Source organism: Scyliorhinus canicula, chromosome 13, assembly GCF_902713615.1.
Source record: "Scyliorhinus canicula chromosome 13, sScyCan1.1, whole genome shotgun sequence".
In the NCBI taxonomy this organism is placed as follows: domain Eukaryota; kingdom Metazoa; phylum Chordata; class Chondrichthyes; order Carcharhiniformes; family Scyliorhinidae; genus Scyliorhinus; species Scyliorhinus canicula.
Window position 1 is genome coordinate 122,549,829 of NC_052158.1, and position 17,735 is coordinate 122,567,563.

The 17,735-nt window shown below is 42.9% G+C and overlaps 1 protein-coding gene across 2 annotated transcripts; it reads right to left on the bottom strand.

Moving 5' to 3' along the window:
• Positions 1-8,806: 8,806 nt before the first annotated feature.
• sox2 (SRY-box transcription factor 2) lies at positions 8,807-17,406 on the bottom strand. Of its 2 annotated transcripts, none has more exons than XM_038817130.1 (2): positions 16,452-17,406; positions 8,807-9,664 (listed from the first exon to the last, which is right to left on the bottom strand). In XM_038817130.1, exons 1-2 carry the CDS (start codon positions 17,137-17,139, stop codon positions 9,630-9,632), a joined length of 723 nt encoding a protein of 240 aa, XP_038673058.1. In that variant the 5' UTR covers positions 17,140-17,406; the 3' UTR covers positions 8,807-9,629. The 2 variants fall into 2 exon arrangements, with proteins under 2 accessions (XP_038673058.1, XP_038673059.1); XM_038817131.1 differs by lacking the exon at positions 8,807-9,664 and adding an exon at positions 13,328-14,570.
• Positions 17,407-17,735: the final 329 nt, after the last annotated feature.

A 17,735-nucleotide genomic window follows, 5' to 3' on the forward strand; every position in this document is an offset into this window, starting at 1 on the left:
CTTTCCTTTGGGTGCATTCATTTCGTCTCTTGAATGATCACCCAGTCTGCCGCACTGCCTGGGTAATTTATGGCTGCTTCACTAACTTTCCCGTTTCAAGTCATATTCAGAGATGTGTGTGTGTGTGTGTGTGTGAAGGAGGTGGGGACACTAATTTATGACCCGTTACGTTTTAAAAATGAAACGATTTGGAAATCGGAACCGTCAACCTGTGAACTTTCCAAGCCAGTTCGTTTCCACGGAGTATACTGTTGCGTAACGGTTAACATGCAAGTGTCAGGGGGAAATTCCAATGTTCCCTTTGTTTTTAATTGTTTTAATTATAATTTGTAAAAGAAAACCCGCAATTCTTGACAAATTTAAGAGAGATTTACTCCGTTTGGAAAGTAGGACGAGGCAGATGGTAACGGCGTCATTAACAAACAAACTTTGGATGTGCAAGTCAAGCCTGAAATTGGGAGGGATCTGGGGAACAATGGGGCTGGTGTTGTAAAATCTCCTCTTTCTATTCACGCAAGCTAATATGGAATTCTGCAGCGCTGTCTGCGCCCAGTATCACGATTTCGGGTTTTTTCCCCCCGAGTCTGATTGTGACAGGGATGTTAGGGTACTTTGTGGAGTAGTGAAGTTTTCAGACACAGGTTTTAAATGTAACTGATTGAATCAGACTATTGCTGTTTCTTTGGGCTGGATGTGCCGAGTGACTACAATCCTGATCTGTTCCTCAGTTCCCTGGCGAGCTAGTTACACAGCGCGCCAGTCTCTCTGAAGCTAAATAGTAATTGCATTGCATTAAATAGGGGGCGAACTTTAAAATGTCCTTAAAAGAAATTTCCCCAAAGCTTCCATTTGCCCCCCGTTTAGATGAATCTACTGAAAACAGGGGTCATGACTAGTTTCTGATATTAGGATAAGGCAACCATTCCAAAAAAGATAGTTTCGCATCATAACTTACTTTGAAACAGATCAATAATTGCATTTTGCAAAGTTAGAGCAGATGATTGAAACTGCAGCTCATAGATTTGCAGAAAGGGACAGTTCAAGCCCTTTGCTCAATTCAGCTGTTCCCTGTAAAGTCACGTGTAGAGTTAAACACGTCACCAGTAGTCGATTTGATTACAAGTTTTCAAAACCGATTTTAATAAAATGGTTTAAGAATTCCTGGGCATAATTCGGGTAGCTTTTTTCTCAAAGAAAATGGGCAACAGCAGGGACGTCAACGTGACATTGACAGCTTAACAAAGGGCTAAGGATGATACCATCCTTTTGTAGGATGTTGAAAGAGTGAGGAACAATTAGAGTGAGCGAGGCGTGCCCTCAGCTGTAACAGTGTTTATCCTCATTTGTTATCGCGATTAATTTCAAGTTGCTCCGTCAAAAAAGTTGTTGGTCGATTTGTTACTGGGGGCATTTGGAATTATGTCCAATCCGCCAAGTTGCAAAGAAATATGCAAACCTCACAAGGCATGCATATTAATCAGTAACTCAACTCCAAAGAAATGTATGTATGCTTTATTTATGGCATAACACGTCCTTTAGTAGTTTAGTAACGGCGCAGTTTTTAAGAAGTGTCAGAGCTGATTGCACAAATAATATCTTCAGTCGTACACAAAACAAAGGCTGTAGGTATTGGTCTCATGTTTGCTAAATGGTCAGCTCTGTGCAACCTGATCCCGAGTGAAAGCTGACATCCTCATACACTCGCAGCAAAGGACTGTCCTCCCTCCAGCAGATCTCTCAGGCTGCAAAGAATGTGCCCTCCAGGCATGCTTCAAGAAAATGCTAGTCTGCCATTTGGTCACAGGCCGTTTTATAGGATTTTAAAGGCTCCGATCAAACGGACAAGAGTGATCTACATTAATGTTCCGGATGGCAGTGTAAGAAGGTGCACCTGCGGGGGTATGCTATCTGCCCCGTTCACGTGCTGAATGGATTGAAAGATGATCGAGACGAACACTTAGCAGTATATTTACGATCGCACTCTTTGTTGCCTTGGACTTTCCTGCTTCCACTGGGACCCAGTGTCCTAACCCATTCTCATTTGCTCCTTTTAGCAAATTTTCCTCTCGCATTTCAACAATTGGTTAACTTTCAATTAGGCACCCTCTGGATATTATAACACTCAAACCTCCGGACTGCAACGGTTCAAAGAAGGCAGCTCACCACCACCTTCTGAAGGGCAACTAGGGATGGGCAATAAGTGCCTGGCCTCACCAGCGACACCCACATCCCGTAAATTAATAATACAAAAAAATAAAGGCACACCCTGCTGAATGGTAAATTGTCTTCTGGGAGTTTACTGGAAACAGTTTTAATTTGGTCCCTTGTTAACAGGTTCATGGTGCAGCTGACACTGGGCTTCCTGGAGCTGAGTCAGCTGCGTGAGAGTGAAGCTGCTGTCTCTGCTCACGCTCAAAGTACCGTTTGCCCAGTCAATGCTAGATTTACCGCTGAAACCTCTCCCCTCGGACACAGCCAATTCCTTTCCCTTGATGCAGTTTAAACGAATGATCTCAGCTTAATCCTGATGTGCGGGTGACCAGTTTGCAAAGAAACTGTGTGACTCAGGTTTCATGTCGAGTGGGATTGAACGCGGCGCGAATGGCCATTCCACCCTCAAATCCTCCCTGGCCCTCGCAATGGAGATAGGGGCGTCGGTGTCGGTACATTAAAATCATAGCAGGCGCTCCAAATGACACCCTGATGTTATTTCCATTGTTTCAGAACGAGCCTCCAGCACAATGGAGTTGGAAGTTTTCGACAATTTGTCGGACGTAACAATGAAATAATTGTGCAGACTCCATACATTATTTCCTGTTCGTTTAAAGACTGCCTTCCCACCGGAAATCTGATTTCCCGCGCAGCAGCTCGGACTTGGGAAAGATAGGGCAATATCTGAGGCACCAGATACTCATTACTTATTCATAGTATTCAGAATTCATTATCATAAAACGCGGGACTCGCAATGCCTTTTTCTTTCAGCTAAAATGGGCTCACATCCTTAGTCACGACCCCCACCCCCTCCAATCCCCCAAACTTCAACTCTAAAAGCACGGAAATTAAAGAGCAAGTGCTCCCCAATATTCCAGTGGACTGCGCTGGGGTAGTGGGGGTGGGAGGAGGGTGGTGGAAGGGGGTGTCACATGTGCTGAACTCTGGTTTTCACACTTAAGCCATTGCCTGATACCCTTTCCCCGTGGTTTCAATGTCGTGAATTTTCAGTTTGAAGCCTGTGGTTTGCTACCAACAGATATTGCAATCGCGGTGCGTGAATCCCAGGAGACACCGGGAGCTATATCCAACACTTCACAATCCGGAGCCGCACTTCACCAGGGGCACCCACACTTAGCACAGCCAAAAAGAAAAAGACACAACCGCCGATACTGACACTCTGAAAACATCGCCAAAAAGTGCTGGCTTGATAATCAGAGAGCCACATCAGATGCTGTGAACCTCTCCACGGGGGCTGCCTAACCCGCTCAGTGTTTCCTACAACTTTCTGGTTCTGATTTAGTTTAGAAAATTTCCGTTCTTATTAAATGCTTCTTGGTTATGAGCACATGTCTGTCTCTCCAGGTCTCTGCCACAGAGCTTCAGTCCTTGATGCAGTCACAGCCTTACAAAGCCTAAACGTGCTAGTAATTCACATTCACCCGCACACAAAGGCACTAAGGTTGGGGACTGAAAGGGGGGGGGGGGGAGGATGAGGAAGAGGAGGGGAACCGAAAAAAAAAGACTATCACAGGGTGTATGCCAGCACCAGGGATCTGGTGCAGGTGCCTGAAGAACAGTCCCTGGTATAGTGCGCGCACACAGTAGCGTTCAGATTACTGTTACACACGCCAGTTGGAGTTTGTCAGAGCTGCCAAGTCCAGATGGCCGTTGTTTAGCGCACTCTCGAATGAAACTTCGGAGGCAAGCAAGGTCCAAAAGATCACTGGGAATGTTCCAAACCATTTGCCAGTCATCAGGCCACTTTGACGGGCCTATCAATAATCAGTTAGCAGTAGCCAGTCCGTCACTCTGCCCGCTAGAAATCGGTAGTACTGTACAGTCATAACAGAAATGTTTGTCTCCACAACTACTTCCAGGGTTCGTTTTCTATCATAAGGTGTTAGTATTTACATGAAAGTTAACACTTTGAGTTGAGAAAGCAGTCCTTTCGGCAGAATAACACATTTGATCCGATTGAAAATATTCCCGATCTTTTTAAATGTATTTACAGTAATCTTTCCGTGACAACTCCCTAAAGGAGGAATGGATGGTGGAAACACGTTCAATGCGAACTTTCAAAGGGGATTTGGATATATATTTGTGAAACTAAAATAATGCAGGTTTCTGACTAAAGGGGTGGGGCATTTGACTAGATAGCACTTTCAAATAGCTGGTACATGCAGGGTGGGCCGAACGGCCTCTTTCAATGATGTATGATGTTAGGATTCTATGCCATGAGCGGTATTGGCCAAAGTTAGCGGAAATTCTAACCAACAAACTTTAGAGCAGGAGATGCACCTTCGGTAAGGCTATGATTGAAAGCAGATGCATTTGAACTATTGTAAAAACAATTAGCAAGGCGGTATGATCACAATTTACCTTCCGTCTCAGTTTTGTTTACATTCACCGTTTAATACTGCTCTCACTTAAATGTTAAGCCGTTAAAACAATGGTAGATCATTATTTTTCTAAAGTTTCCTTCAGCTACATTTGTATCTTCTGAATAGTATTAATATCACTGAATGCAGTGCTCACTATGGTGAGAAGCGAAAAGGCTAGTACAGGTGGGCAACTGTTTCTGGTGAGTGCCTTGTTATTATTCGATCAGAAAATTCATAAGTTTATTTTCAATGCAATTCAAGTGATCCTATAGTGGACAGTGCAGTGGGCGACAATGCAGACTTCAACAAGCCGACATTGAGAATGACCAGCACTTGCCTAAGACTAATTTATGCAACTCCTTCCCACATCAGAGTTTTACGCAAACTCAGTTTTACTAGTTAATGTGTGTTACAATGCTGTTAGTTGACCTTCCCTGTGGGACAGCTGGGCAGAATCTATAACACAAACGAAATGTATTTTAAACGTACACCCTCTGTTGCACTTTTTAATACAAATATTACAAGTGTGTCCAAGAAAGCACTGCATCCAGTCACGATTTGGCATTTCAATGCTTATATTAGTAGAATATGAATTTTGAAAACATTCTGAGGGAACTTTTGATGGTTATTCGCCGTGGCTCCGACGATCAAGCCCCGTGTCCTTGAAAGGCTGCTATATTTTTGATGGAAGAGTAATGTGGGGTTGGTGCGTGCTACACATCTTCGCGACCCCTGCTGAGCTGAGAACTGGTATCAAAGCGCGCATTGTTCTAAGCATGTGGTGAACCAAGTACAGTACAAAAGAATTGGAAAAGCAGCAAAACAGTGACGTGCGAGAAGCTGCATCCTTATTACTCTTTTTTTTTTACTGAGGAAGCAAGTCTTTGACTTGGCAAATGCTGTTTGCAGTGTCTGCCATTACGCTGTGGTTTTGGATGCGGACCCACGCGCGATAGACGCAGTATGACTGGATAGTCAGATCGCGGGCCACGGTTGCCCAGTGTCGAGAAAGCAGGGGATATGAGGCCACCCCGAACAACAGGTTTCACTGCGCCAAGCTTCCCACCTGCTGCAGTGTGACCTCGGAACTTTTGGGAGCTTTGTGAACTCACTGGCGATTCTTCAATGTGTTGTGGGAAGTGCTGCTCCCAGCGCTCAGCAAGGAACATTCAGATGATTCGCCCCCAAACGTACTTAGAGATGTGTTGTTCAGTTCAGTTTAACATGTTCGGGCAGTATAACTGGGTTGAGTATGGAATAGAGAATTATAGATATGTAGATCGTGGAGAATCTGTGACACCCTCCGAGACCCCCTCCCCCGCCCCACCACCACACACACAACCACCTGTTGTAGTCATCTAGTTATGACAATATTTTAAATGAAAAGAAAATTCTTACACCTTTCAAAAAGACTAGTGAGCAGCGTCCCCAATGCTTTGGGGAGCCTACAACCATTAATTTCGCTTGAAATCTGCCATCCATTCCACCGATTCAAGAGCCAATATTACCCAGCAGGATTCATGAGGGCCATGTGTTCATTTGGAGTTGTCCATATCTACAAATAATGTAAAGTGTTTCTACTTCTCTGCCCCAATGCGATACTCAATTATTGTTAACAGTCATTACAATGCTGATAACAGGTGCGCTGTGCAGTGAAAACATCACTTTTCAGATCAATGGAGTATTATGCTGATGTTATATGTTCAATGTAAACGGTTGTGTTCCCTAAAAACTCTCAAGGTAGCATGACCGAATAAATTTCCTTCCGTGCCTGAAAGAAAACAATTTCAGAAACTGCTTATGTATTTTGAGTTTCTCCAAACGGGCAATGATTAGATGTGCAAAACCTGGGAGAAATAGCATCGTGGGATATTTGAAGAATATGGCATGAAATAAGTTTATTGCAAAGCTCGGCTCAGAATGAAGCATTGTAATTTCAGTTCAAAATGCGCTGAAAATCACAACGTCGACTTTCCAACCACCTTTTTTTTAACACATTGGGTTACAAGACATACTGTGTACAAAACAGTGCAATAAAATTTGCAAAACGCACTGCCCTGGTTAACACAATATAGCCTTTTCCGCAGTTTGAAGTGCTCTCTAGCAACCGAGGAAGGGGTTGTATTTGAGAAAGATTTAGACTGTTGCTAGGCATCCAGTGCAAAAAATTCTTCTATAGGTCGTCAGTCTGTGTGTGGCTTAGTTTGTCAGAGTAGAACCGCAGACATCTGTTGGAACTTCCATATCTCTGTTGTTCATTTACAGGAGCCAACTTCAAAAATCTCCACAATTAGATCTGCATTGTATTTCCCGACAACACTGAGCAGAGAAAAAGGTCTTCCCTGTCGGAGCCAATCCAACGAAGCGTTTGACGTTATTAAATAATAAAGCGATTGTGATTTATATTGTTGCGCAGAAAAAGAGGCAATTATCCGCTCTTATGTTTCCATAAAGATCGCATTAGCTCGAATTAGTAATCAAACAATATGCTAGCGTTTAATGTACGAGATCGCGATATTACTGTTATGTTTGAGCATTGTTGCTCCTTTACTCAGCTTCAATAATAGATGCCAATATATAGAACAAAGCGAAAGATACACATTTCAAACCAGTGCACGTTTAATCCCCATTATTTCTACACTCCATGAGAGGCAAATGCACTTAAAACCAGGAAAACAAGTGGGATCGGTATATCTTTTTAGTCGTTTCCTCACAGTTCGATTTAATGTATATTATGAATTAAAATAACTGAACGATTTAAATAGCACACATTTAGTAGGCGCTTCCTATAAAATATGTTTGCTAATATGAGTGATTTCCTGGACTGAACCAGGGAATATATCCAGCTGGTCAAGGAACATTTCTCTAACTTTCCAGAAGGTAAACAAACTTTGAGCACCTGAGTTTGCTGGCTAATATGATGTAATTTCTATAGTCTATCTCTTCATCTATCTCCCGCAACGTGTCAAAACTTTTACACATGAAACCAAACATACGGCGTTATCGTGCATTACTGTTACTTATACTTAATATTTGACGGGAAGTTAAACAGTGCCTAAGTCACGAATAGATATTTTGCAATGCGTGCAGCGTTTGAGCTTTATGTTTCACCGCTTACCCTTTCCCCTCATATCATTCGATCTAATCGGATTGCTTGGAATATTTATTGATTTAAACCATAATTTGACGGGCCATCCATTCAAGGTTTGCAAATTTAGCTCAGTCGTGAGAGGAAAGAGGTTTAACGAGCAAACTTTCAAATCCTTTCAGAGGCCTTTAGTACGCAAAACGCCAGCATTAATAACGAGGATTAATCCCGGGCGTGTTTGGAGCTGAAATACAAAGCGATCAAGTAGCACTTTTAGGTGCAAAGTGGGAAACTGTAGTAGACTCAGTAGCAGCAGTTTGCACATCGTTGTCACATATTGTATTTGACACCATATGCATACATAATCCGCTGAATAATGGCGCCTAAAGTAAACGGACCTCTTCCCGGCTGCATAATGTGGGTTGAAATTAAGTCTTTTGCAGGGACCGTACACTGTCGCTTGTTTAAACTTGCGAATAAGAGAATGTTCAACAAAGGATTTACTTAAAATGTTCTGAAACAGGGCGAGGATAAGAACTTTCATTATGCTCTGGCTCAATGTTCTCGCCTCTCATGGTAGAGAACACTGAAGCAGAAAACTTTGAATACGTTTAGCTTACTGCAAGTTTTCAATGTCATAAACAAATAATTATTTTCATCATTGCTTCTAATCGGCTGACTGTCCCAGCTGATAACTTGACCAACTGAGATCTCGATGAACACAGATCCACGTTTAATTTATGAGATGTTAGGAGTCAAAAAAAAAGTTTTGTTTTTATATTCGATTTACTGGATTGATGTGTGCAACTCTCTGACTGTGTGAATCAATCAGTCGGTGGTGATTAGAACCTGGCCGGCTTTGTGCTAATGGATGTGTTTATGGGGTTCTGGCAACCCACAAGCTGACTCTTCCGTCCTCTGTACCCAAAACGTAAACCCCGAAGTGCGAAGCTCCAAAATGTGTACGCCATTTATTTACTATTTTAACCGTACTTGAACCAGTCAGCAGACGGAACACCAAAGGAACCCGCTGCGATTTCACTTCTGTCGCACAGTAAACCAAGAAATGATCAGCAAATGTTTGTGAGAAGATCCGCCTTTGCAAGTCAAAAGAAAGTCTGCCTTCATATTTTGATTTCCATCACGTGAATGGCCTTTTATTGTGGATAAAAGAAAAGGGATTTTTTTTTAATCATGCACGATGATTCACAACATGTCAGGAGCTATTTAAGTACACGATTAACGTCAGAGTTAAGTTCAACGCATTTTTAACTGATAGTGGCCCATCGGGCGAGTTAATGACATTCTTCTCAGGCAGAACTGTGCTTAATATTGAACCCGATTGTCATACTTCTAAAACACAAACAACCGTTATTGCTGGCAAAACCTTTTTTTTTTTGCACAGACCTTTGCCTCCTGTTAATAAAACTAGGCGTGCTAATGAAGTTTTCAACATTATGAAAGCGGTACAGTAATTGACTCTGAGATGAATTGCTCGGGCACACGAAATGCAAAGTTAAATTGTATCTTCTGCACAATAATGTGTTGCGGAATCCAGATGGTGTCTCGCTGCAACAATTCTTCTCGGAAAGTTCATTGCGTTATAAATTCTGCATTCCACTCCCACTTTTTTTTCCAAAAGTTTTTTTTTAAATGATAGTGCTCAAACAAAACATCCTAGCCTGTCAAATTGCGGCAAAATATCACGTAACAGTCGGGGTGGGTGGTGGCGTTTTAAAACACTGCAGATTGTACTTAAGTGATTATGCTGAGAGTGGGGAACATCATTTTATTTACAGAACTTCACACATTGTTTCCACAAATGGGTGCAGGCAACTTGTAGCCGTGACGTCACTCTTCCTATATTAGCATATTGAGGGCTGCTCAGTCTGTTCTTGGTTGATAAGGTCCTCTGGAGGAATGCACTGCTTGTTTTAATACCTTAATTACTTTCCCTCTATCTGCCAGCTATTTCCAAGTTCTGTAATTTGAAAAAGAAATCTTAAGAAATAACAGTGCACAAAAAAGAAAACGCTAAACAGACATTTAACAGATCGCTACACCTCGACTTTAATACAAATGTTCACGGTGTCACAGAAATTTACTCAAATCCTTTAAAAGACGCCTGGCCTTTTCTTTTTGAAGTCCCCTCGTCCGTTTGCTTTGTGCGGGCCATGTGGGGTGTTTCTTCTATCACTTAAAAAAATTAAATCCAGCAACTAGACTGTCCAGATTTGAGGTGGTGCTGCTCGCTTCAGTGGTATTCATTGTGAGACTGAAGTGGGGAGCCAGTGATTTGCATGCGAATGTCTAAGAGGTGAAAACACTATTCGCCCCTACAGCTTCAACAGAAAACTCAACGCATTTCAAATGCGGAAGCACAATTGGTAACGTCGGGCCTTTAGGGTCACACCAATCACCTACATTAAAGCACGCACACTCTTTGCATTAGCTACCTGATATGATCGCTTCATGTGAAAAAGTAAGGAGCATTGTTATATTAATACTGACTAGAATTCCCTGCCCGTCAACTTTCAGTGTGTGCATCTTCCCCAGAATTCAACTGTGCCCCGCGAATAACAGTAAATCACTTTTCATTGTAACTTCATTTCAATCGCAGATGTAAAATGCAAATCAGGAAAGACCCAAATGGAATAGTATTTCTCGGGAATTCACAATGTATGGCTGGTGTTTACAGAAAAACTGCAGGGATTCTATTTGAATGCCCAACAAATGCAGGCAGTGTAATTCTGACCGCAAGATCCAGCCGTCAGCAAAGACTGACATTCAGGCTGTTTTTGTCACTTTCAGCTGGAGCTGTGATGTGCTGACCTTGCGCCAGTTTCTAAAATGGTAAAAGCAACATCCCACAGTGATGCTGACTGCGACAGGTTACGGATCAAAAAAAGGAATCATCTATTTAGATTAAAAGATTAGTAAACTGAAGTGCATATATAATCCAAATATTTATATATTTAGTTTATGTCAATTCAGAATTTTCCCTAAAATATGCTAATGAAGGTTGGTATTACTAATTGTTTTAGGTCTATTTACGATGGGCCGAATGGTCTCTGCACTGCAAAGTCCATGATTCTATTAAAGCTGCAGGTCATGTATTTCAAGTAATGTGGTTAGGAGAGGGTTAAAGCAGAATGCCTGCCGTGAAAATGAAAAAAAAAACCCTCAGCATAGAGTTTGTTGTGTAGCATTTGCGTCCTTGCGGACAATTCAGCCTATTCATATCGTGTTTTACTCTCGGGTTTGATGGTTATGGCAGAGTGAGCCTGCTGATATACAGCTCACTTCAGAACAGCCCGATGGCAAATTTGCGACTCACATTGGCCTCCTCCCCTCCCAAACTCGAACAGAAATATGTTTTGCTTTGTGTGAATTCACGCAGATAACTACAAACATTGAACCTGATACATTCAAAGTAACAAAGTTTAGATATCCTGTTAAACAGAACGATGGGGCAACATTTTTGAAACATCTACGATGCACGTAAGGTTTGTATGTCATCGTGAATACAAGAAGGAGATCTGTTAAATGCTCCGAGGTATAGTTAAAGGAAGTGTCTCAGAACTCCTGGGGGTTGGGGGGGGGGGGGGGGGGGGGGGGGATTCTGGATCCTGAGCCGTGGGAAACTGGGAGCCAACTAGCAGAGGGCGATGACGTCAGGGTGTAAACCTGTCCCCTTTGCCAGAGCAGACTTGATTCAAACTCCTGTCCGGGCCACCGATTCTTTTAATCTTTCCGAAGTTCGCAAAGACTCTCAGAAAGGGGGCAAAATCTTAAATTAGAATGCTTGAATTAATGTGTCAACCGCAAGGATTCGCACTGTTTTACATTTCTAGTGTTTATATAAAATTGCTTTGCTGAAAATAACATAAACACAGTACCGCATGCCTCATGTGAGGTTTCATTACTTATTACCAGTCCGGGACAAGTCGCTCCTTTATTCCTGTTTCACCCTTACTGCAGCTATATACTGGAGGAATTGCAAGATTTACACATGGGCTGGAGGCGGCAGTTTACATCTTTCAGTTATAATTCAGCAATTAGTTGGGCCCTCAAGCTGCCAACTGCAGTTTAATAAGGGGAATCGCTATGGTTCCCTATTCATGGCCACGTTTTCTTCAGTCGGTTCTCTAAAGTGTTAAATTAAGAGATTAAAGTTAACCAACAAGATATGCGAGGTTGTTTAATCTGCTAATTAAATTTCTAAGCATACTGGCAGTCTTAGGCAAGATGTGTATTTGGGACAGGATAAGAAAGACAATTATAATAGATTTAACGTTTCTATCGTCTCTATTATTCGGCTGCAGGGCAATGATAATTTCAATAACAGTCGCAATCTGTATTACGCATAAAACATTGGTTGGCAAAAGTGACAAAAATGTTCGAAAATGTTGTATTTTTATAAAGTAAAGAGGTCTGCAGCTTATCAATGGAACTCATTCGGGTTTTCTCGGCCTTTTTCGTGGGACAACCGGTGAAGAATTCCGAATGTACTGAATGATGGCACCTGTTGCCCCAAGCCCTGAGGGTCGGGCGCACCTTCTCTGTATGATCCCTACTGACGCGTTGAAAGTTGCATCTTCTTGGCGTTTCCCAATCTTTAGACGAAGAGGAGCTCTCCACGATCTGCATTGCCATTATTTACTGTGCCTCCTCGGGTTTATCGGAGTGCTGGTGAGGTACTGAAAGTTAAACCTTGCTGGCATAAAGGCCGGCGTTTAATTGTCAGGATGCAATGGTTTTAAAATGAGAATCCCATCACACTTCAGCGGTATCGCTTGTCCCTCCGAGGCACTGTGCAGGTTTTAGGCTATTTTCTGTCAAAAGGCTGTCAGCTGGAACCCTCAATGGACCACCATACAAAGGTCTCGATTGAGACCCCTTAGCTGATTTAATTCAGCATTGTAATTATTAGTTCATGTTCCGTTAGCTTATCTGTCCTCATTCAATGTATATTATTGTCAGATAATCTCGCCCAACAAATACCATGGCTCTATACGGGAATATATTTGTTTATGGTGCAGTTGGACCATGGAAAAAAAACAGACGCATTTATTAAAAATATAAATGTCGAATGAGGGGTAAATATAAAATTAGACGCTACCCAATAATCAGCAGGCAGGCATTTAAATGTGATGCATTTGGCGTTTGTGATGTTCTTCATTTTCTATCTTATGCTACGTTTAAGCTTATTAAAAAGGGAGAACGATGATATGGGTGGGACATTAAGCTTTCTTCAGAATAGTCTGACACGATTGCGTCTGTAGTTTGTATCAATAATTAATTTGACCAAAGCTGTCTGACCCTGTCCAGCAAAGACGCGTTTGATTATGTTGACAGCAGAGCCTCAGCTTCGCTAGGGATAGGCTGATCTGTTTGGACAATACAACAAATACTGAATTATAATTTATCTTGCAGCGGAGCGCAGTTTAGTTAATCGTAAAACTTCTAAATTTCGCCAGGGAAATGTGCAGAGAATGTGGAATGGAAACGTTCTAATGGCGAATGACGATTCATTTCTGTCGTTCAAACATGTCTGAACGGTTCTGCGCTGCTAAACTTAAAGGGATTTAAGGAATCGTTTAATACAGGAAAAAAAGCACACACACGCATGGTCCTCAAAAAATGTGGAGAAAGCAATTGTTTTATGCTGCGATTTCACACGTCACATCGGGTAACCACAGTGTTACTTTATTCACTCGTCATTTATGGTGGCAAATTCGAGATTAGAATTTCCCCATAAAAATGGAAAACAAAATCTTACTGCATTTGCTTAGGAGACACTTTGGGTCAGCGGTAGAAGAAGCAAGTTTTCCAATGTATAATTTATGTAATAAGTGTTACACAGCTACATTCAGGTGAACGGCAGGACCGTGAAAACCATATTCAAAACACCTCTTTCTTATGCACATGAGAGGCCATCGCCGCGTGAATAATCCCTATATGCATCACACATGCTGTGCAATTCTGCAAATTCCTTTGCTGCCAGGCAAAAAAAAACCCGGGCCCCTGTTTAACAGGTCTTTAAAAAGGGACAATAGTGTGTGTGTGTGTGTACCTGTTACCAAACTCCTCCCAGTTCTCAAGTAGTTGTAAAACTTGCTTAGTCCTTTCTTTCCAGTATTCCGAATTCCTTTGGGAAATAACACTTCCAAATATTAAACATGTGGGGGCAGATTAATGTATGACAAGCGAGCGGTATCCCTCTGGTCATCGACAGTTTTAACATTTGATTCTAACTTTTGTAAATGGATCTGAGAGCGCAATTCTCAAATGGAGAGCTCTGCACTGGGGTTCTGTGCTCCAGTGAAACGCACGGAGATTCAGCTTCATCAGAAATGGGCAAATCCATCATGTCATTAATTCAGCAAAGAAAAAGATTTAGACCAGGACTTCGTGGTCAGAAATGTCCGCGGATGTGTTCTATTCTCATGACAATCCTTAAAGGTCAGGCTGCAATAATCGGTACTAACTTCATATGACCTGAAATCATGTGGTCCAAACTACTATGCTTTGTATTTATTACATATAACAAAAAGTAGGGTTCTTGCCAAACAAAAACTATGGCCTGTAAATTAACTTCGACGGAACAGTAATAGGACCCTTATAATTCCTGCAGTAATGGAGTTAAATTACTACGATCATCAATGGAACTAATTCTGACGCAGCAACGAGAACATTCGCGTCCATTCCAAACCATAAAGGATTTACGCAGGAATCACGGTGGGGAACAGTTCAGAACCTTCCTGCATGTGTCAGGATTTCTTTTCTTTACTGCAAGCTTCGAGAATTTGACTGATGCCGAGAGTCCATATCTATCGCAGTTTATCCAAACTGCGCTACTGTGTAGAGTCAATCTCCAACCCCCGCTGGGAATACAGAAACAGGATTAGAGCAAAAAAACTGGACATTCTGCCGCAAAAAAAACCTCCCTTCACGCGTTTCTACACAACTCCCAGTTTCTCTCAACTTCCCCGTGTGTTTTAAAAAAATTATTGATCGCCGAATTTACAAGGGCCATGTTTTAGGCATAAAACCAGACCCCCCCTCCCCCCCCCCCCCAAACATCCCTCTCTTGATATCATTCCCAACAGACATCCGCGTTTAAGAAAGTAATGTCAAGTAAACGCAGTGCATATATTTTTGTTGAGCTGAACGCTACGGTTCTATCTGTTTTTTTTAAATTCAAACTTCAATCAATTTTGCTCGATTGGTTGAGCTCAACAAGTAGCGAAGCCAAAGACAGGGCCTGGTTTATTCATTGATTACTTAGATTCCTCACTCTTTAGTATGAATTAAGGTCCATGCTGATCGGAAGCAATATGCGTTAATAGATCCGGAGCAGGTCAAAAGTTGATTTTGTTTTATTGCGGTGTGGTGGGGGGAGGGGTACAAACGCGAAAGGGGTACAAAAGTGAAAATTAAGGGTCGAACTAACTTCACCTACAGAGAAGCAACAGACGAGAATTTAATGGTCACGAACAGATATAACTCATTCAAACTCAGGCACCTTTGTTTTAGTTTGTCTACTACCCCAACTGCGAGTAGGTAATGAAGGTTTGCGAGGGCAGAGAGCAGTAAAATAACTACACAACTCAAATGGAACTCAAGTGTCTAAATTTGCAAAATTTATTCATCTCAAACTCTGCATAATGGAAAAAAACGTAAGGTCGAAATGTTCTGTTATAAGGCTGTATTAGTTAATTATATACATGGACTGGTCGGCAGACTGTTTCAAATAATACAGAGCCGAGTTGCACAATACACTACGGAAAATGAGAAAACTTAAAATATCGTCACAATAAATTTACAGGAATATTACAAACCATAAGAAAATAATTCAAACACAGTAACTTCATGTTTTCAGTTTCGGAACAAGATGAAAATATGAAAAACAACATGACTATAAATTAATTAACAAGGGTTTGACTTGCAGGCCTTATTTTGCTGCGTTTAACAATGAGTAAAAAAAAAACCCAAAAATTTAGTACAATCTAAAATTTCGCCCGTTTTCGTGAAAACTCCACACAACAGTTCGCAAAATCGATAACTCAATCGCTTCACTTTCGTAAAATACCCAAACAATGAAAATGCCCAATTTCCAGCCACTCTTTTTCTCTTCCTTCTCCGCATTATGTTAACAAGAGCAAATGTACAGAAGCTTACACTTGTGAACTGTTATAAAAATTGGCAATTTCTCAGTTTACAAACTGTGGACATTTTGATTGCCGTTTTTCTTGATAAATACTGTACAAAAAAGTGGCATGTATAATAAAACTTCTTTTTTTTCCTTAACCGAGACTAGCTCTAAAATATTACCGGTAAAGACACTTGCAAACTTTTTGCAAAGTTTCTACCAAGGAATCATAGGACTATAATTGTTTTAAGTATTAAGTTCCCCCCCTCCCCCGCCCATGGTTCTATACAAGTTCTTTCTGCATGTATTATTCTGTACAAAAATAGTCCAAAGAAGTCCGATTTTTTGAGTTTTGCTTGTTTACAGTTTTACATATGTGTTAGAGGAAGTGTGCCGTTTATGCCCGTCCCTGGGACAGGTGCGCTCTGGTAATGTTGGGGCATATGCAGTCTACTCTGGGCGGTGGGCTCAGGCACCTCAGCTCCGGGCAGGTACATGCTAATCATGTCCCGTAGGTCCCCCTGACACGGTGGACCCCGAGAGTGAGTAGTGACTGGGGGGCTTGTGCTCGACTCTGACTTAACCACCGACCCCATTGATCCCAGAGCCATACCTGTGCTTTGCTGCGTGTAGGCTGGGGACATGCTGTAGGTGGGCGAGCCGTTCATGTAGGTCTGAGCGCTGGTCATTGAGTTGTATTGCAGCGCGCTCATGTCATAGCGGTGCATCTGCTGCATCTGGGCCACGTTGTGAGCGTTCAGGCCCTGGTGCTGAGAGTAGCCGAGCTGCTCCTGCATCATGCTGTAGCCTCCGTTCGTCCAGCCGTTCATGTGTGCGTAACCGTCCATCCTCTGGTTGACTCCTGCGCCGACGCCGACCCCGACCCCGGCGTTCATAGCATTGGCGCCGGGCGCCAGCAGGCCGCCGGGCAGAGTGTACTTGTCCTTTTTCATCAGGGTCTTGGTTTTCCTCCGGGGCCGATATTTATAATCCGGGTGCTCCTTCATGTGCAGCGCTCGCAGCCGCTTCGCCTCGTCGATGAACGGCCTCTTCTCAGCCTCGGATAAAAGTTTCCACTCCGCCCCGAGCCTCTTGCTGATCTCCGAGTTGTGCATTTTGGGGTTCTCTTGGGCCATTTTTCGCCGCTGTCCTCTGGACCAGACCATAAACGCGTTCATGGGTCTCTTGACCCTGTCGGGACTGTTCTTCGCGTTGTTTCCCGCCGAGTTGGAGTTGCCCGTTCCCCCCGAAGTTTGTTGTGGGGCGGGCGGTTTGAGGTCGGTTTCCATCATGTTGTACATTCAACCTGATTTCTGAGGGCTTCTTTTAAAAAAAAATGAAACACGTCCTTTTCCCGTGAAGAGGGAAGAAAGTTTTCTTGCTCAGTCCGAAACAGGAAGGAAAAAGTGAGGAACGAAGGTGGGATTTTTTGGTTATATTTTCGTCACTCTCGCAACTTATAGAAGAAACCAAACAACTGGCACTTTCCAGTGAAGAGAGAAAGAGAGCAGAGGCTGACAACTCCTGATACTTTTTTGAACAAGTTAATAGACAACCATCCATGTGATGGGGGCTGTCAGACAATAAATGGCTGTGCGGCAGCCAATCGGCGGGGCCGGCCGCCCCTGACTGACAGCTGGCCCGGCCCGATATGCATAATAAGGGGCGTGTCCCAGCGCTCCCGCGCGCCTCTCAGCGGCAGCGCGAGGGAAGGGGGCGGGGCCTCCGCCTCCCCTCCCCTCCCCCCTCCCCCCCTCCCCAGTCCCGGCCAATCAGCGTCTCGCGCATCTCATTGGGCTCTTCCGTCACCTGCGCTCTTTGGAGGACGGGGCCGGAAAACGGCGCCGCCGCTGCAGGTGTCTGTCCCCGCCGGCGCTCTGAGTGACAGCTCCACTGG

Bases quoted from the DNA above. Each gene is read 5' to 3' on its own strand.
- sox2 (XM_038817130.1), bottom strand. From the start codon at position 17,139: ATGTACAACATGATGGAAACCGACCTCAAACCGCCCGCCCCACAACAA. The intron at 9,665-16,451 runs GTATGGCTCTGG...TTCAAATTACAG, and splicing joins CTACACGCAGCAAAGCACAG to AACTTGGAAATAGCTGGCAG.